Source organism: Phaenicophaeus curvirostris, chromosome 20, assembly GCF_032191515.1.
Source record: "Phaenicophaeus curvirostris isolate KB17595 chromosome 20, BPBGC_Pcur_1.0, whole genome shotgun sequence".
Taxonomy (NCBI): domain Eukaryota; kingdom Metazoa; phylum Chordata; class Aves; order Cuculiformes; family Cuculidae; genus Phaenicophaeus; species Phaenicophaeus curvirostris.
Window position 1 is genome coordinate 492,384 of NC_091411.1, and position 20,862 is coordinate 513,245.

Below are 20,862 nucleotides of genomic sequence, written 5' to 3' on the forward strand. Positions count from 1 at the left end.
GGCAGCGTTATGCTGTCAAGCATACGCCTTTCATAACTAATGAACATACCCCAGAGCTAAGTTTACAGTTGTGAAGGCCTGGGAGGAGGAAAAGAATTGGTCAAAGAAACATTTTCCACTCCACTTCTCCCCTACCAACATTCAAAGCCTGTTTGCCCCAGCAGTCTCTGTGACACAAAGCAGCACTGCAGAAAACCTGCACGTTCAAGAACTCACCGTGATAACATCGAGAATGCTGAGAAGGCTGTGGACGCTGTCTCCTGCCAGCACCTCCTTGACAACCACTTCTGTTCCATCCTGCAAAGGTGGAAGATTACTGCAGGGTCACAGCAGCATATATGGCACACGTGGAGCATTACAGAGAGCTTAACTTGCTCTCCCCCGCTTCCCAGATACTCTAAACAGCCCTAAAAGAAATGGTCGCCCGTCAAAACTCAGGTGCTCGTCTCCTCTCTGCTGTGATGGAGTGTGCTAATTCAATCCCCCAAAATTTTAAACCATCATTCTAAAAGTAATGAATTAAAAGAAACTAAAAGCCAGTCTGGTTAGGGGGAGAAGTGACCTTGTTGTCTTTGCTAGGTAACAACCAAAAAAAGCTTCCTTCACTCCGAGACAATTCCCTCCCTTATCAAGGGAATATGTGCCAAGAGCTAGTAAAAAACAAAGAATAGATAATATTCCATAACAGAATATTACAGAGGGACATGTACTTGGTCTTCCCGCTCTGCACACCTATTTTATGATACTACTGTTCAAAAGGAGAATGTTTCCAATGCTATGAAAATCAGTTCTACCTCATCCCCCCTCAGCAACCATGCAACTAGAGTACGCAAGAACATTACAGAATGCCTGATCAGCATCATGTTCCACTCACTCATCTATGACACCAGGGACAACAGCTCAAAACCTTGATCTCTATCAATCTCATGGCCTTGAAGGGCTGGGGGTAATCCTTTCTAAATCACTATGATTCCAACGTCTAAGTTAAATCAATGCCTAAGGATTCCTGCCAAGCTATTTGCTCTGACGAAAGACTCGTCTCGAGAACCACAGATGAATTTATCCTTACGCTTTCTTGAATGCAGACTTCCAGCTTGCCATCCTGCACAACGTAGATGCTGTTGTCCAGCTGCCCAGGACGGAAGATGTATTCCCCTTCATGCAGCTGCACAAAAAACATGTGCTTGCACAGCTCCAGGAAAAGAGGTTTCCCAAAGCGGCCAAGGACTCTGCAGGACAGAAAACGCAAAGGGAAAACTGAAAATACTGGAGTTCCTTTTTGAGTAGCACTCCGAGCAACGCCAGCAGACTGAGAAGGAAGTGTATCCAGTCTTCCTCAAGCACCAGCATGGCTTTTGAAGGGGAAGAAATACAAAAACCTACAGGATTCATATATTCTGTAAGAAAAGTTACCCTATGGAACTTTCCCTTTTAGCACAGTGACCTTGTCCCCATAACAAAAACATGAGGAAGGCTGAAAACAAAAGGAAAGACATCTGCACATATTTCTAAGTTTGAAATATGAGACTTCCTGCAGATAACGTGCAACTGGACTCATTCAATACTGAAACCAGTCAGTCGCTACCAGGCAGACAGAAATAGGCATCTTAAGCCTGATCGCACGCACCAGAAGGGGCCTCCACACAGCTCAGTCAGCTCACATTTAACAGCATCAATCAATCAAATTCTCTGCAACATCAATTGGTCATACGAGATCACAATTCCACAGTAGAACATTTAGATGACTTAAATAGCAGTTTTACTAGAGTATGTGTGACCTTCAAGACAATTATATGTCAGAACAGCTTTATCATCATCCCTATCCCCTAATTTAAGCCACTAATCCACCTCTTCAACTCTTTTCTCCCCGCACACCCCGCCCCCCCCGGCTATTTTTTCAATGCACTTAATTATTTTCTTAAATTTTCTAGAAACTTAGAAGTCATTTATTCTTTTCTCATAGTCAGATGAACTTTCAGTCAACTGCTTAAAGGCCCTGACCGTACTGTGATAAAATTTAAGACTTGCCACGAACTGCCAAGTATTCAGATCACTTCAACATCCACCAAAATCAAGTTGAAGCTTCCCTCTCCATTTGACATTACCTAACATTTTTAAGCATGTATAGGACCTCCCATGTAAAGAATTCCCATTTGCCATCAAACTCAGTCAGATCTGCCTCTAGCAAAGAGGGAGGCGGCTCTTTTGGTTGCAGAGCTGGACACTCCTTCTTAATGCGCAGAATTCTAGAAAGAGAAAGACAAATCAGAAAGCTCATCAAATTGTTCGTTTGGAAAAGATCTTTAAGATCATTGAGTCTGACCACACCTGTCCACTACTCCATCAGATCCCTGAGCACCTCATCTACCCATCTTTTAAACCCCTCTAGGGATGGTGATTCTCCCACCGCCCTGGGCAGCCTCTGCCAGGCCTGAGAACCCTTTCAGGACAGAATTGTTTTCCTAATATCCAAACTCAACCTGCTCTGGCATAACTTGAGGCCATTCCCTCTCATCCTATCACTAATTACTTGGGAGAAGAGACCAGCACCCACCTCACTACAATCTCCTTTCAGGCAAGTGATGAGGTGTCCCCTCAGCCTCCTTTTCTCCACACTAAACAACCCCAGTTCCCTCAGCTGCCTCTCATAAGGCTTGTTCTCCAAGGCTTGTTCAGGATGTCTCCTCATTTGTTTTAAGCGCAGGCTGTGTGCTGATGCCTCAGGTTGACTTCAACACTAAATACACACCGTGCCAAGATACACATTACCAAGTAGCTAAGACAGCAGCGTTCCACCTTCCTGCCTTTCCTCAGAGCCGCGTGCCCTCCCTTGCAGCAAATGCACAGCTGACAACACGGAAAAAACAGCAGCTACAGAGAAACTCCCTGCTAGGAACAGGCTCCACGCCACAAAACCAGCCTCCGTGGCATGAATCTTCCCCATCCAAAAGCGCACATACCTTTTAGCCAAAGATAAAACTTTTGCCCTCTTGCGCATCCTTTGGCGAGGGACAGTGTTGCCAACCAGGGAGTTTGGAAGAGTTCTGACCTAGGAGGAAATAACCAAAACAAAAATGTTTAGTAAAAGCCAAAACAACCAAAGAAGCCCCAACACACTCATTCCAGCCCTGCAAAGACTCCAACTCATCTACCAAGTTATCAGAACATAGTAACTAGAGGGAAGCACTCGCGCAAGACCTTGGAGGAACGGATCCAGGATCAGAAAGCCAGTGCAGTATACTTTGATTTTAACAATCAACTGCTAGAGTGGTGTTCAATGGCAGAGGGAAAAACACCCTTAGCTGTACAGTTCTGACTCGGGAACACTCAGCAGCAGGCAGGTGAGGCACATTTAAAGCCCTGCGACTCCCCAGCAGTCGGAGGGGTGCTGACAACCAGGGCCAGTGGTGCCAGGCATCAGCCAGGCTTTACTGTTCCCAACAGTCGCCAAGTGCCACCTTCTGGAGACGCGCAACCACCACAACACCCAGAAACCACATCAACAGTCACTCTCAAAGAGTAACAGTTCTCCCTTTGTTTCTCAGACTTGAAGATCAAGAAACAGTTTCTTTCACAAAAGAATTTATCAATTAGTTGGGAGATTCACTTTTTAATGGTTTTAGAAAAGTAAAATCTCAGTATCTTATCAAAAATACATGGAGTGCAATCAACAGCAGTTAGTCTGTAATTTTCTATGTTGTATTCAGGAACAAAGCAACAAAAAAGAAAACCAAAAAACTATCTGAAACCACGTTACCATGTGGAATTCCAAGTACTCTTTATTTATGTGTGACATAAACAGCTGCATTAAAGAATATTAAAATTAAGTTCCTGGCAGTGTGCACTATTTCTTTTCATTGGGGGGTTTCAGGATCAAGTTCTACAAGAAGCGTGACCTGCAATGCAACAGCAAGGTTCAAGGAGCAACCTCCTCCCTGCACAGAGAAACTGAGCTCCAGAATGGAATATTATAACCAGCCCAGGGTCTAACTGAAGACCCAGTATTTTAATTCACTTCAACATTTAGCATTGTGGGAGGCAGAACGCTGCAGCAGCTCACAGCAGGAAGCGTTCACAGAATCATTAAGGTTGGAAGGCTTCTAAGCTCATCCAGTCCAACCCTCAGCCCAACCCTATTGTGTCAGCTAAACCATGCCCTGAAGTGCCACAACTACACAAGTTTCAAACCCCTCCAGGGATGGAGACTCCCCCACTGCCCTGGGCAGCCTCTCCCAGGACTTCACCACTCTGTCAGTAAAGAATTTTTTCCTAATAGCCAGTCTAAACCTCCCCTGGCACAACTTGAAGCCATTTCCTCTTGTTACTTGGGAGAAGAGCCCAGCACCCACCTCACTACAATCTCCTTTCAGGAGCTGCAGAGATCGAGGACGTCTCCCCTCAGCCTCCTCTTCTCCAGGCTAAACAGCCCCAGGTCCCTCAGCTGCTCCCAGAACCCTTGGGCTCCAGACCCTTCCCCAGCTCCGTTCCCCTTCTCCAGATGCGCTCCAGCCCCTCAATGTCTTTCTTGTAGCGAGGGGCCCAAAACTGAACCCAGGATTCGAGGTGCAGGGGGACCCGCTTCCTCAGCAAGCAGTGACTAACACAGCAGGGTTACTTACCCACGCCCCATTTTTCTGCAGATGATGTTTTAAGTGCCCTGGCAACGCGAGTGCAGGCCTGGCTCGAGCAAGTTACCCCACACGTGTACCCCACACTCTGCTATGGTCCCACAAGGGGCTTTGCAGCTTCCCTGGGTCAAGAAGCTCGCTGGAGCACACCATGGTTCTGACACCACAGGACAGCAGGCAGGGAGCACTCGCGGCAGTCGGAGTTAAACAGCCTTTCTCCTCAATCAACCATTTCTATTCCCCATCATGCATTCAACAGATAATGAGTACAAGCAAGATTCTGCCTGAACAGGAGGCACCTTTTCAAAGTCAGGCTTTCTCAATACCTTCATACACACTAAAACTGTGCACGGAGCTCCAAAACGTTGCTATATAGATTATGGAATGGGAAACGTTGAGTGAAGAAGTCACCGTGACCTCCAGGACCTATTGCACCAGCTCGTGACAACACCAAATGCACAATCTCTGCTCTGACACAGCTGCTTGCAACACCTCTGAAAAGATGAGTTCTTGTGACCGTAGCAGTCCTAACAATCAGAAAAACAAATCTCTCATTCCACATACACTAAGTAGCTTCAAGGAAATTCATGTATTGAGGAGGAAGACAAGATGACTAATCTCCTCAGTTAAACAGAAATCCAAGCAACCAGTGGTGAACGCATCGACATAGCATGTCCACTACAATGAACTTCATCCATTAAAGGAAACGTCCAGCTTCGGAAGTCCTCTTGTTGCCATTTTCCAAGAAAAGCCACTTGCAAAGACAAAAGTAAATAAGCCATAGACTTGAAAGATTTTATCAGCTGATGCAGAAACAGATTCCTCACAGATGGAAAATTCTTAAGGAGACCTTTCAAAATAATAGGAAACATAGAATCATGGAATAACCAGGTTGGAAGAGATCCACCGGATCATCGAGTCCAACCGTTCCTAGCAAACACTAAACCATTCCCCTTAGCACCTTGTCCACCCATGCCTTAAACACCTCCAGGGAAGGTGACTCAACCACCTCCCTGGGAAGCGTCTGCCACTGCCCAAGGACCCTTTCGTGAAGAATTTTTTCCTAATGTCCAGCCTAAACCTCCCCTGGGGGAGCTTGAGGCCATTCCCTCTTGTCCTGTCCCCTGTCACCTGGGAGAAGAGGCCAGCACTCTCCTCTCCACAACCTCCTTTCAGGGAGTTGGAGAGAGCAATGAGGTCTCCCCTCAGCCTCCTCTTCTCCAGGCTAAACAACCCCAGCTCTCTCAGCCACTCCTCGTAAGACCTGTTCTCCAGCCCCCTCACCAGCTTCGTTGCTCTTCTCTGGACTCGCTCCAGAGCCTCAACATCCTTCTTGCGGTGAGGGGCCAGAACTGAACACAGGATTCGAGGAGCGGTCTCACCAGTGCCCAGTACAGAGGAAGAAGAACCTCCCTGGACCTGCTGGTCACACCGTTTCTGATCCAAGCTAAGATGCCATTGGCCTTCTTGGCCACCTGGGCCACTGCTGGCTCATGTTCAGTCGCTGTCAACCAACACCCCCAGGTCCCTCTCCTCCAGGCAGCTTTCTGACAGACTTCTCCTAGTCTGTAGCACTGCACAGGGTTGTTGTGCCCCAAGTGCAGGACCCACCATTTGGCCTCCTTAAACCTCATGCCATTGGACTCTGCCCAGCGGTCCAGCCTGTCCAGATCCCTTTGCAGAGCCTCCCGACCCTCCAGCAGATCCACACTTCCACCCAGCTTAGTGTCGTCCGCAAACTTGCTCAGGGTGCACTCGATGCCTTCATCCAGGTCATTGATAAAGACATTGAACAGGGCTGGACCCAGCACTGAGCCCTGGGGAACCCCACTTGTCACTGGCCTCCAGCTGCATTTCACACCATTTCCCACCACTCTCTGGGCCCGGCCATCCGACCAGTTTTCCCCCCAGGACAGTGTGCGCCTGTCCAGGCCAGAGGTGACAGTTTCCTAAGCAGAATGCTGTGAGAAACTGTGTCAAAGGCTTTACTGAAGTCCAGGAAGATACATCCACAGCCCTTCCCTCATCCAGCAGCCAAGTCACTTTGTCATAGAAGGCCATCAGGTTAGTCTGGCAAGACCTGCCTTTCGTGAACCCATGTTGACTGGGCCTGATCACCCGGTTCTCTTGCATGTGCTTCATGATAGCACTCAAGATCACCTACTCCATGACTTTCCCTGGCCCTGAGGTCAGACTGACAGGCCTGTAGTTTTCTGGATCCTCCCCGCGACCCTTCTTGTAGACGGGCACAACAGCAGCCTCCAGTCCAGTGGGACTTCCCCAGTCAGCCAGGACTGTTGGAAGATGATCGAAAGGGGTTTGGCCAGCACATCCACCAGCACATCCACCCTTGGGTGAATCCCATCCGGCCCCATAGACTTGTGGGTGTCTAGTAGGGCTAGCAAGGCTCTGACCACCTCCTCTTGGATCACAGGAGCCTCATTTTGCTCCTCTAGCTCCTGGGTTTGTACACAGGTGGAACGATTTTCTTTACAACTAAAGACTGAGGCAAAGAAGGCATTAAGTACCTCAGCCTTTTCCTCATCCCCTGTTACTGTTGTTCCTTCTGTGTCCAATAGGGACTGTATGGTCTCCCTAGTCCTCCTTTTATTATTTAGATATTTATAGAAGGATTTTTTTGTTATCTTTCACAGACTTGGCCAATCCAATTTCTAGCTGAGCCTTACCCCTTCTGATTTTTTCTCTACACAATCTCACTTCCCTCCTGTAGTCCCCCCAAGAGGCCTGTCCCCTCTTCCAGAGCCCATAAACATTTCTCCTCTTCTTGATATCACTCAAGATCTCTCTGTTCAACCAAGCTGGCTTTCTCCCCTGCCGGCTTTTTTTCCTGAACACGGGGATGGCTTTCTCCTGAGCTGCTAGGATTTCCCCCTTGAAGAGCTCCCAGCCCTCATGGGCTCCCTTGCCCTTGAGTACTGTCTCCCATGAGACTTCGCCAACCAGCCTTCTGAAGAGTTCAAAGTCTGCCCTCTGGAAATTTAATGCTACCGTCCTACTAACAACCCTCTTCACTTCACCTAGAACAGGAAACCCTATCATCTCATGATCACTTTGTCCTAGGCGTCCACCTACTGCCACATCCCCCACAAGGCCTTCTCTGTTCACCAACAGCAGGTCCAGGAGGGCACCTTCCTTTGTTGGTTCATTCACCAACTGTGCAAGGAAGTTGTCTTCCACGCACTCCAGGAACCTCCTAGACTGCTTCCTTTCTGCTGTATTGTACTCCCAGCAGATATCAGGCAGATTGAAGTCTCCCACAAGAACGAGAGGCATTGATCTAGAGATTAACCCCAGCTGTTTATAGAAGAGCTCATCAGCTGCTTCTCCTTGGCTGGGTGGTCTGTAACAGACTCCCATCACAAAATCTACCTTCTTATGGGCTCCTCTGATTTTAACCCACAGGCACTCAACCTCCTGATCGCCACAATCCATCTCAACAGTGTCCAAGTCCTCCCTTACAAAGAGGGCTACCCCGCCTCCTCTCCTACCCTTCCTATCCCACCTGAAGAGTTTGTACCCCACCATAGCCGTACTCCAGTTATATGAGTCGTCCCACCACGTTTCCGTGATGGCAACAACATCATAGGCTCCTTGCCCTACGACAGCTTCCAGCTCTTCCTTCTTATTCCCCATGCTGCATGCATTGGTGTAACTGCACTTCAGCTGAGCTGCCAAGCCTTCAGCCCTCTTAGAGGGAACTGAGTTTATTCCCAATTGCCTGGTGACTGGAGTAGCTAGCGACAGAGTGCCCTTATCTCCCTTAGGACCCCGAGGTGTGTTCTCCCCCACTTTCTGTGTGGTGAGGTACTGGTGGTCCTCACCAGCACACCCTCTCTGAATCTCCAGTGCCCCACGTCCAGGCTCATTCCTGTCCAGCCTGGGTTCAACCCCCTCCCCCTTCACATCTAGTTTAAAGCTCGATTTATGAGCTTAGCTATGTTTCTAGCAAGGGCTTCAGTCCCCCTAGGAGACACACGTGTCCCATCCTTAGCGAGAAAGCCTGGGGGTGTGTGAGCCACCCCATGATCAAAGAAGCCAAAGCCCCTCTCCTCGCACCAGGCTCGGAGCCAGGCATTAACCGAATTCTTCTTCCTGGCTTCCCGCTCCTCTCTATTTAGCATTGGGATGGAGCAGAATCCTATTTGTGCCCCAGAGCCCTCCATCATTTTCCCAATGGCCCTGAAGTCATTCTTGATGGTTTTGGCCTTTTTGTTTACTAGACCATCGTTACCAGTTTGGACTATCAGAGGATAGTAGTCTGTCTCGAGGGCCAGGGAAGGAAGTTTTTTAGCTACCTCCTTCCCTGATGCACCCGGTAAGCAGCAGACCTCTCTGTGGAGCGGGTCCAGTCTGCAAATGGGTCCCTCCGTTCCTTTTAGGAGGGAGTCCCCTACAACAATCACCCTTCTCTTCTTCTTGATGGAGGATGTTTTTATCTTTTTCTGAGGATGGTGCGGCCTAGGGAAGGATTCTAGGCTGTGGGAGCCATCATCCTCATCCTCAGGGCTGGATTCCACCTGCAGCACCTGGTACTTGTTCTCCAGGGGGATCTGGGGTTTTGCTGTCTGGGTGAGGGGAGCAGGTTTCCTACCTCTGGCAGGAACTTGCTGCCATTCCCCATCTCTTGTTCCCCCAACCTTGCAGTTTGCAGGTGGATGGTGTTTGAGAGAGCTGACAGCCAGCACACAGAGCTGGGACAGCAAAGCTATCAACCCAGCCCAGCGCTGAGGAAAGCGGGGGCAGCTTCATCCCGCACAGCCTTCTGCCTGAGATGGGAACATGAAAACCACAGAGTGAGAGCCTTGTAGCAGAGCTGATTAGGGATACCAACAATTGGACTGATGTAGAGCACACAGAAACGTACAACATAACAGTGGCCTAAAAACCACAACCTCGGGCTGATGGCACAGTCCAACAGAAGTTGAAAGAGGAGTTCAGGAAAGGCAACAGAGGCATTTCACACAAATTATGTGTGGGAGATAACAGTCTTAACAACAGGATCGTGGAATAAATCAAGAGCACATCAAATCAATATAGATATCTCGCAATCTTGGACAACGACACTAACGACAGCCACCATAATGGGTTGGGGCATGTGTTTTTTAATTAACAAATACCTATATTCCCCTCTAGACATTAAGTCACAACTCATGTACTACTCCCACGGTCCAGCAAGGATCTTGCCCTGCACAGGGTCACTGCTCTTTGACCTGTTCTGTAAGAGAGCACTGAAAACAAAGCTACACCAAGACCAATCATTCAAAGCACATCCAGCAGCCGGGACTGGGGGCGGAAACATAGCTGGGGTGGTTCTCTGGCAAAAAGGAATAATGAATCTAAGAGAAAGGGCTTGGCAAAGCAGCACCTAACCTAGCAAAGCGCAGGCTCTGGCCAGACTTTCTCCCAGACAAAACCAGCACCAGATGGACACAACTGACCCAAGGGGGATCCCACCATACAAGGACACGCTCAGCGACAGAGCTGGACAGTGCAGGATGGCAGTGGCAGCCCTTGCTCAGGGACTGCCTGACATCGCCTGCTCGGTTGGGAGCAAGTGCTTTCTTTTGCATGACTTGTTTATTGGGCTTTGCTTTTCTCTCCTCTCTCTTTCTTGTTTCTTGGATTTTTTACTTATTATTATTGGAGATAAGTTTAAGAACATCCCCCAGCCACACATCATGGTATCACCCAAGCACGCACTGTGACATCAAAGCCCTCACTGCTTGTATTCCAGCACCAGCCTCTCCCAGACGGCTCGAGCCTTCACTCCAGCTGAGCGATTCAGCGAGGCTGGGAGTGCGGAGCGAGCCTTTAGCTCACTGCTGGGCTTGTGCCCTCGGAACTGGTGGCTGCAGCTCTCAGAGCTGCCCGAGGAGCCACTGCAGGTCCTTCCCCGGCCGTGCAGGCTTCAGGCAGCCGGGGCAGCCAGGAGGAGCACTGGTCGCAGCAGAGGTGAGCTGTTCGGGGAGCCTTCCCCCTGGAAAGGCAGTAGGTGCATCACTGGTTTTCTTTGGGCATTGTTTTCCTCTCTCTTTCTTGTTTGTTGAGATTGATTTCTTATTAGTCATGAAAATAAGAAAATGAGTATCTCCTCTCCTCTGCAGTACTCTGCTCTGCTCGGGTGAGACCTCACCTGGAGCCCAACCTTCAGTCCTGGAGTCCTCAGCACAGGAAGGACATGGAGGTGTTGGAGCAAATCCAGAAGAGGTCTCAAGGATGATTCAAGGGCTGGAGCTCCTCCAATGGGAGGACAAGATGAGAGAGTTGGCCTTGTTAAGCCTAGAGAAAAGGAAGGTCTGAGGAGACCATAGAGCAGCTTCCAGTACTGAAAGGGGCTCCAGAAAAAGCCAGGGAGGGGCTCTTGATCAGGGAGTGCAGGAAGAGGAGGAGTAGAAAGTTTGTTAGCTGCAGGATTGTAGAGTGAGATGAGCTCTTAGGAAGAACTTGTTTGCTGTGAGGGTGGTGAGGCACTGGCACAGGTTGCCCAAAGAAGTTGTGGCTGCCCTGTTCCTGGAGGTGTTGCAGACTGTGTTGGAAGAGTCTTGGAGGAGCACGATGCCGTGTGCGGTGACCTTGCCCATAGCAGGGGGGTTGGAACTGGGCGATCTTTAATGCTCCTTCCAACACAAACCATTCTATGATTCCAGGAATATCCCCCCAGCCACTCACCGTGGTATCCCCCAAGCACGCACTGTGACATCAAAGCCCTCGCTGCTTGTATTCCAGCACCAGCCTCTCCCAGACGGCTCGAGCCTTCACTCCAGCTGAGCGATTCAGCGAGGCTGGGAGTGCGGAGCGAGCCTTTAGCTCGCTGCTGGGCTTGTGCCCTCGGAACTGGTGGCTGCAGCTCTCGGTGCTGCCCGAGCAGCCACTGCAGGTTCTTCCCCGGCCGTGCTGGCTTCAGGCAGCCGGGGCAGCCAGGAGGAGCGCTGGTCGCAGCAGAGGTGAGCTGTGCGGGGAACCTTCCCCGTAGGAACTGGGTGCATCACTGGTTTTCTTTGGATGTCGTGTTCCTCTCTCGGTCTTGTCGGTTGAGATTTATTTCTTATTATTAATGGAAACAAGAAAATGGGAAGCTCTTAGGAAGCTTTGGCTGAAATGACCATTAAGTTGTGGAGTGCAGGATCCTGAGGTTAATGGGGAGAGCATGCAGCAAAATCACTTCCCTGGACTTGAGGAGAGCTGAGTTCAGACTGTTGAGGCATCTGCTCGGTAGGGCACCATGGGATAAAGCTGCACATAGGAGAAATGAAAATGCCAGGAGGTCTGCAGGGATGAACAAGGACCTCCTGGACCAACTCAGACAAAAAAAAGGAAGCCTGCAGAAGGCTGGAGCAAGAGCTGGGCACGTTTCCTTCGGGATGGAACTAGGCTTCCCTTCCAGCCCTCCCCGCTCCAGCTCATGATCGGGGCCTCTCCTCCTCTTCCAGCAGGACCCCCACCGAGGCAGCAGCACAGAGGACGAGGAGTCCATCCCCAGCAGCTCTCCCAGCCCTGCCCAGCGCCTGTGGAGCATGGCCGCAGACGAGGAGGAGCGCTGCCGCATCTGCCTCGACACCTGGGACGACGATGCCTGGACCGTGCCGTGCCGCCACCGCTTCTGCCTGAGGTGCATCCGGCGCTGGGCAGAGAGCAATCCCCAGTGCCCCCTCTGCCAGGGCAGGGTGACCGCCATCCGGCACTCGCTGCGCGGGGAGCGCTTTGAAGAGTTCCCCGTCACAGCCCCTGCGGCAGCGTCGGGACAAGACGACGGACGCGATGGAGCCGAAGCAGCGCCGACACCCAGCGAACCCCAACGCCGGACCTGGGATCCCGACTCCGTGGGCGGCCTCTCCGCCTCCACCTGGGGCCACCTCTTCCGCAAGTACCCGGGGCTCCTTCGCCACCTGCGGCCCTGGCTGCAGCGGGAGCTGGGGCGCATCTTTGGGCAAGAGCCTGCGCAGGACCTGGCGCTGCAAGAGATGATCCTGAGCGCCCTGCCCGTCCTGGGGCTGCATGAAGAGCACCTGGCTGAGGAGCTGCACGCCCACCTGCGCAGCCACACCGCGGCCTTCGTGCGACGGCTCATTGAATTCATGGTGAAAGAGTGCAGGAGGGAAGCCTGCCACCTCCTGCACCACGGCGCACCCCGTTCGGCCAGGGGCTCCGAGCACAGCCCTGACGGCCTCATCTCCGCGTCCTTCAGGTGGTGGCGCGATCGCAGCCCTGTGGGCAGAACAGGCTGGGTCGCCCACCAAGAGAGACGTCAGGGCAACCTGGTGGCCAAAACCAGATACGCCGGCGTCCGGGAGCAAGGCAGCTGCAGCTTCACCGTCAGCACCAGGTGGGCCGCCTTCCGAGGGCAGCGGGAGCGCAGTCCCACGGCCACCACCAGCTCCTCTGCCTCCCAACGCCGACGGGAGCGCAGTCCCGTGCCCAGCGCCAGCGCCGCTGCCCCCCGCGGGGGGACTCCGGCCTCAGGACCAGCCCTCTCCAGCAGCGCCACCGCCTTGGATGCACAACGACTCCCGGTCATCTCGGCCGCTGCCTTGTGGGGGTGTCCCGACTGCCCCCGCTCCGTCCTCAATCCCACCCCAGGCCGGCGCCAAGACCAGCACGCGGCGCCATGGGCGGCTGGCGGTGGGGACTGTGCTCGGCCCCAGCCAGGGGCTCCTCGTCTCCCAGGCCCCGTTGCCGCCTGAAGAGGAACCAGCAGCTCCCAGGACTCTTCCTCACCCACCCAGAAGCCACCGCCCTGCAGATGCTGGAAGGCGACCCTGACAGCTGCAAAAGAAGGGACTGGCCACCAGCAGGGCCACGCGCTGAAGCCCTGGGCACCACAGGACTCTGCTCACTCCTCCAAAACCCCTCCCTCCCTCACAATAAAGACATGAAAATGGCAGGAAGGGTCTCAGCGTTCTTATTCCTGACGCCACACCCACCACTCCCATTTCTTCAAAAGGGCCGTAAGACATTAAATAAAAAGAAATCAATGTATGTTTTCATGGTAGAACTCACTCTTAGAAATGGAACTTGGAAATGGACAGGAAGCTGCAGTCTCGATTGGCCTTGATGGTGAAAATCAGTGGTTCCCCCGTCAGGACAGCGAGCTGGCCGACGAGCTCTCCCGGGTGGCTAATGAAGAGGCAGGTGTCCTCCTCCGAGTCTATCTTCCGCTGGTACACGTGAAGCATCCCCGAGACCACAAAGCAAACATTAACATCCTGGAGAAAATGGAACAAGAGGTCAATACAATCCCCAAAGGTTTTAAAAGCTATGATCACGGTGACAGCTCTATCACAACCCATCTGTTTTCCAGAAGGCTCCCTATAGATTTTGAACAATTAAGTGATAAAATAAGACACAAAAGTGAATTAGTAGAAGTAGGCTATGAATATTTAAAACTAAGCAGCCGCAATATTGAAAAATGTGTTTCTCTTTGTATGGTTATGAGAAATGAAGGCTGCAGCCATAAGATCTCAGGAAATAGCAACAGGATCGGAAATGGAGAGAATGGGGTAATCACAGCAGCATGATAAGGGACAGCACAGTTCCGCAGAGCAGATGACAGCAGCACTGTAACTGGAGCTGCCCCTCATCTGCCTTGCATAACCTTGTCTGTTTACACAGCATTCTTATAAATGAATCTCGTTATATCCTGAATACACTTTGCTATAAACAAATAATACTGCATTTCTGCTAGGAGAGGAGAGAAAGAAAATAACTTTGCTTCAATTGAGTGACATCCCTGAAAGGCCGCAGTGCAGGGCACGACAAAGTCTTCACAGACCTCAGGAAGGATGGAAGTGGGATGCTCCATTCCCATCAAGGTACGTAAGGGGGCACTTTACATGTCTGTGCACATGTAAAGATCCAAGAACGCGAGGAAGAATAATAACTACTAAACATGTTATAAGTACTCAAATCTCTTTAAAATACAGTGCAGGATTTTAGTATTTTTCTACCCAACAAACACTTCTTCCAGAAGAAGAAAAGATTTAGAACACTTCAATTGATCAGATGGGGCTTCTTAAGGAGTTCATATTTGCCAGTTTTGCCTCCAGACCCTTTCAAGTGTCTGTAACAAAGAGACTTACACAGTGGGCATGAAAATGATGGAATCCAAAGTTATTTTCCAAGAAAAATGACACCCCACATGATGTGCTGCCCACATCAGAGAAGAATGGGACAGGACAGTAACACTGGCTTCACCACAGCCTTTTCCCAGTCACACAGCCCAGCTGTGCTGTGCACACGGAGCACAACTTCATGCACACTGGACACCAAAAGCTTCCCCAATTAAATCAGTTCTCGTGCGCGTGCACACATGGATTGCACAGGAGAGCAGGAATTTTCCTCCCAACTGCCTTTTGCCTTCCCAAAAGCCTGCCTTCAGTTTGGAATCAGGGACATGGTTTATGGCAGGTAGGAATGGTTGGACTCGATGATCCAAGAGGTCTTTTCCAACCTAGTCATTCTATGAATCAATCCCAAGCCCTTGTAGCGACAAGGCACTCGTCTGGCTCAGGGCACCAGGGGATTCCTTTCCAGATCCAAACTGCTCAGCATCACCACCCTGAGCACATCACAGCCACCAGACACAGTTTTCTTGCCTCTCACAGGGCTGCCCGGAAAGTCTGGTGTTCCACGTGCACTCAGGATCACACCCTAACATTTCAGGTCATCCTTGCTCCAGCAAAACTTCCACCCAAACCAGCAAATCTTCCAAAGCTCAACATTTTATTATCACAGCCAGAATGGGCAGGGGCAAAAGCACCAGCTCCATTACACAATTCTTGCATTCCACTAAAGGTGACAGCGCAGTCAGAATTAGAGAATCATTAAGGATGGAAAAGACCTCTAAGATCACCAAGCCCAACTGTCAGCCCAACCCAACCACGCCCACTAAACCGTGTCCCAAAGTGCCACAGCCACACACTTTTTGAACCCCTCCAGAGATGGAGGCTCCACCGCTGCCCTGGGCAGCCTCTGCCAGGGCTTCATGCTCCTGCAGTAAAGAATTTTTCCTAAGAGCCAATCTAAAGCTCCCCGGGCACAACTTGAGGCCATTTCCTCTTATCTTGCCCCTTGTTATTTGGGAGAAGAGACTACTAGCACCCACCTCACCCCAAGCCCCTTTCAGGAGCTGCCACGAGCGATGAGGTCTCCCCTCAGCCTCCTCCTCTCCAGGCTAAGCAGCCCCAGGGCCCTCACCTCTGCTGGCTTGCAATTTAGCCTCCACAAGCCAAAGCCAAACACCACTGCATCCAGTGCTTTGCCTCAGAGGCAGAACCACTAAAAGCAAGAGAGCTGCGGGCACAGCGAGAAACAATTCAGCACAAGCAGCTCAGCAGAATCTGCTCGTAGTCAGTAACCTTATTGCAGCACGAGAACAAAGCAAAGCCATAAACATTTCACCATTGTAACTGTTACGCCAGGTTTTCCGCTTTTCCCTTTCAGATGGAAAAAAAAAAAAAAAAAAAACCAGAGCAAGCGAAATAATCAGTTATTCTTTACACCTACAGCTGAGGAAGAGAACAGATTCTCATCAGGAAATAGTTTTATTGAAGCCAGTCTGCTTCACGGGAACAAATCCAACGCAAACAACCTGACAGGCACCCGTCAAAATATTTCAGTTCAGCAACATCAACTCAACTAATTTCTACGATGATTCTTCCATATTTATACATTTACGGTTGTATAGTATTACCTACACTTAACGACAAAGTTTTAACTAGGAAAGCACCTCACAGTAAGGGAATACGAGCTCCCTGATGAGCTCTACTTAACAACAGCTTTTTTTTGGCTGCATTAGCTCTAACAAAAACTGCTGCAAAGATTTTCTTCACGTCTAAGACTCAGTATCGCAATAGATTGCACACAAAGCTGTGAAGCCCTCATCATTGGAGATCTTTAAGAACAGATTAGACAAAACCCTACCAGAAATGACTTGGCAATAGTTGATTCTGCTTTGAGCATGGGAAGAGACAGAACGACCTCCAAGCAGTCCTTGAAATCCTACTTTGCTGTGCTCTTACCACCCGGATTAAGAAACAAAAGAGTCAACAAACAAGACAACAGAAAAGATTCACCCTGTGTAGTATCTTCTCTCTTGAATGAACAAGGCCAGCAAACCCAAATCCAGCAGCACATCGTTACAGGGTTTGAGCAGAGAACTGCACTGACCCCCTCCACCTTCCTCCAGCCAGTGGCTTTTAGGCAAAGAGGCTGCTAGCACCACAAAATCCCATTTCATAGCAAGTTTCTTTCTGTTACTATGGCAGATAATAAATTGGCAGAGGTTTATGATGCAGAAGTGAAAGTAGAAAGCACTTACAAACGAGAAACAAAAGCAGCAATTGACTGGGACAGAGTTTTGGTGTCAGAATGACTCAATTCCCCTATCACTCCTGCAGAAGATTCGCCCTGCAACATTGTTTAACTCTCATATCCTACTTGCAGATAAAGCCAAAAACACGGAAAAGCTGTAGGAAACTGAAAACCAGTCATGACAGACACTCAAGGAATTCCAGCTCTTTAAAACAAAAGAAAAAAAATGTTAATTCTGAAGTTGGATATGCAACGGTGATTGGAAATAATACTGCCTCTCTCTCCAACAGGAAATGATCCCTCTTCTCTCTCTCTCCTATGAAAAAAAAAATTAACAACTTCATTTTATTCATACTGTCTGGCTGTTCTGAAAAGCGACATCTTAAAATGCTTCCAGCCAGTGAGGAAACAAGAGATCTCAGCTGACTTGAAGAAAACAGCTTAAGGAAATCATTTTCTTTCTTGATCTAAGTAGTATTGAACACAAATACTTTAAATACAAGAAGTTGTTTCTCCCATTGCCTGTAGAAGAAGAAACTTCTACTACACTGCACAGAAACAATTAACACCGACCTCCAGATGAGATTTCTGGCACCGGGCCACATTCCATCAAATTGTGAAAAACTGAGTTGCTACCCGATTGGTTTGACAAGCCGACCAAATTTTATTATTATTTAGATGCTGCATTTCAAGAACATTGTTCCAATTAACTTCAGCTCTAACCTGTTTACTTGTTAATTACCAAGAAATTTATTCTAGATTTAAAAAAAAAAAGTGCTGCAATAGGTAGCATCAGTATCCTGGAATTTTGTTCGTGATCCGATGGGTCTAAAAGGAAGATATCAACTGTATATGGGATACAAACTTCCATCACAAGTGGTGTCTGAGGCCAGTCTGACCAAGAACAGAGGGCTGAGCAGAGCCGACGGAAGCACCCAGTTCTATTTCACTCCATCTGTAAGAAGAAGTTCTTCTAAAATAGCCTGCAATGTTTCATCAGGATACAAATGCCCGAGAAACTGAAAACGGCCATAAGCAGAGCTAAGTGTGCAGCACACCAACCGCCAGCACTGCACCCCTCAGTCAGCCCAGCAGCAACGCAGAGCACGGATCCCAGTGCGCTGCCAGCAATTGAAACATCACAGCCCCGATTATCACGTTGCAAGGGGAATAGTTTGCAAATCAGCAGAGAAAATTAAAATCCAAAAGTAAATCTATTGATGTCTACTAAGCATTGTTTGGCGAGGCCTCCTAAAGCAGAGGAGGAGCTGCAGCAGCTGCGCTCAGGCCGCTGGCACTGAAACACGTGCGGAAATAAAACCAGGATGCCTGCAGCTGCATTACTATCATTTCCTCAAATTGCCTGAAGAGCTGCCGGGATAGATCCCCCTCTGTAATGAAACGCAGCTGGAATCACCAGAATGATGAAAAGAAACACTTGCATTCCCTCTTGCACCACCAAGGTGAGAAGTGAGGGCTGAGCTCAATAACACCAACTGTAAGGAGCAAGCATTTAACTTGGAAGGGAAGCACAGTCGCTCGGCTGTGAAATGCACTCACAGCCACGGGCCAAGTACAGAGATTCAACTGTGAACATCGAACGAGGCACTCGGATGCTATGCCAACAGGATGAACACGTTCAGCAATCACCTGACTGCCGTTACAGAACTTGTTCACACAGTGCACGAGAGCACGGAATTACAAGGCAGCAGGAACTGCCATGTTTACTTCTCACACGGATAAATCTGTACGCAGCGCGAAAAGATTCATGCAGTGCATTTCAGCGTGGTCTTTTCAAATGGCAGAATAATTCAGATTTATTCTAGTCCTGCTAATACCTTCCACAGACTAGAGAATAAAACATTCAGCTAGTCTACAGTGTACTAGGGAGACAATTGACTTTTAAGTGCCTGTCAGAAGTAGATAAAAGGCAAAACCAAAGCTATTTCCTCCTGCAATAACTTACATCAAGTTTCATCAATGTTGAAAGGTCTTTCTTTGCTGCTTCAATGATAGCATCAACATGTTTGCTATTACAGGAATCTTGCACAGCACTGTAATGGAAAACTGCCAAAGGAGTTTCTGTCACCGGCACCGCCTTCTTCAATAGCAACTGCAGAGAACACATACATAACCAGTCAGTTTAGATGTTATAACTGGCACCTCCCCAGCAGAAACTTGCTGTTTGCCCGTGTTCTCCATCCACCACGACTCATGGCCTGAACAAAAAGCTCGCTTTCCAAAAAGAAACAGCTTGCTAACTTCATTATCCTTGTATTTTTCTGCAAAACTTGACACTCAAGTCAAACAAAGTTACTCATCCCAGCTTGCAAAAGGGAAGAATGAGAGACTTCTCAGAAACTGGGCAGCTGCCAGCTTGATCAAACTAAAACTTGATCAACACCAAACTAAGATGGAGGAAAAGATATAATGTCCATCACGGCTACACTGTTTCTCTTCAGATATTTTCGTAGTTTTACAACTCAAGAGCACTTTTTTTTTCCCGCTCTTAACTTCCAGGTCGACGGCTTGTAAAAAGCAGACAACAACAAAGAACCATTTACACACCATGACTGAAAACCTACAGGCAGCTCACAGGTGGGTACATGTTTAATCTCTTGCTGCAAAGCAGTTCTCACAAATAAAGCACAGTCTGACAAATTTACCTTTCCTAACAATCCTTGTCATGAGTCAGAGGAAGGGAATACCTCAAATCAAGGAGTTGCAGCACTGCTTTGCCATGCCAAGGGAATCTCCATAGAGCTTTGAGATCTGCACTAAAAACCCCACATCAAAAACCACTGAAATGACTATAAAACACCCCAGTACCAAATCCCACAACAGCACCAACTCCCACGGCTCGTACAAGCAGCATTTCAAAGACAGGGAGAAAACATTTACACTACACACACAATAACAATGCGTAAGGAACTGCAGTGCGAGACCCGTGTTGGAGCCTCCAAAGGAAGGAAGCAGACCCACCTTGCTCACAACAGGACTGCTGGGCATGTCCTCTGCGCCAAAGTGCACCCTGGCTCTCTCAGACGCCATGTCCATGTCTGACATGTGGCATGCTCATATTCTTATTTATTTCATAGTTCCTTTAGACTTGGAAGAGCTGATGGCAACTGTAAATCACCTCCTCTCAGCTCACAGATACCTCAAAATGCCCAAACCCACTCTGGTCCGGAGTACAATAATTTTTCCAGGACAGACAAAACAGAGTCACTCAGGTCTGGAGATCATCAGGAAGAGGCAAATCCAAACAGATTTTCCTCGCTGCTTTCAGGAAACGGTTCTAACAAACCTTTTCTCCACTAAATCAAACAACCTTTCTTTGTACACGACATACTGCAAGAGCTTTCATAGGGAGATTATGATGATCAGCAACTTCTTTGAATCTCTCCATGGAAAGCATCTCTCCCCACGCCTAGAATAATCTCAGATCTTTCCTAGAACTCTTCCAAACTTCCCAAGTACGTCACATGCCAAGAGATATATAAGAAATGCCCTTCTAAGTGGTGCTTAGCTCATGAATTTGAACTCTAACCACTTCTATTCCTCCCTTCCCAATTTTAATACATCAACTACATTAGCTCCTCGGCCGCTCCATCCACCTCCTGAGACAATAACACAAATGTTACTGGGAAACGCTTCCTATTTAATTACCTTCAAGAGGATAGCCACAGCCTGATGACCTACCAAGGAGTTTAAGAAGCATAGAGAGATTGTAGATGTAGATCCCTTTCACAAATAAACCTACAACCATTTCTTTCAGCTTTCTACACCCAATATATCTTAAAAATATGCTGCATTCAGAGAAGTCTAGATTTTGTCCCTCAGGCCTTTTTCCTTCTGTTACTGCATTGCTCTTACACTTTTTTTGAAATTCAGATTGCTGCTC

General features: G+C 48.9%; 1 protein-coding gene across 1 annotated transcript; it reads right to left on the reverse strand.

Annotated features, from left to right (window-relative positions):
* Positions 1 to 2,153: 2,153 nt before the first annotated feature.
* Positions 2,154 to 20,019, reverse strand: LOC138729377 (patatin-like phospholipase domain-containing protein 7). Its single transcript, XM_069873578.1, has 5 exons — positions 19,941 to 20,019; positions 18,925 to 19,071; positions 13,647 to 13,852; positions 2,961 to 3,049; positions 2,154 to 2,246 (listed from the first exon to the last, which is right to left on the reverse strand). Exons 1-3 carry the CDS (start codon positions 20,013 to 20,015, stop codon positions 13,649 to 13,651), a joined length of 426 nt encoding a protein of 141 aa, XP_069729679.1. The 5' UTR covers positions 20,016 to 20,019; the 3' UTR covers positions 2,154 to 2,246; positions 2,961 to 3,049; positions 13,647 to 13,648.
* Positions 20,020 to 20,862: the final 843 nt, after the last annotated feature.

Bases quoted from the DNA above. Each gene is read 5' to 3' on its own strand.
- LOC138729377 (XM_069873578.1), bottom strand. From the start codon at position 20,015: ATGGACATGGCGTCTGAGAGAGCCAGGGTGCACTTTGGCGCAGAGGAC. The intron at 19,072-19,940 runs GTGGGTCTGCTT...TGTTCTCTGCAG, and splicing joins GCAGTCCTGTTGTGAGCAAG to TTGCTATTGAAGAAGGCGGT. The intron at 13,853-18,924 runs GTAAGTTATTGC...CATTTTCTCCAG, and splicing joins CAACATTGATGAAACTTGAT to GATGTTAATGTTTGCTTTGT.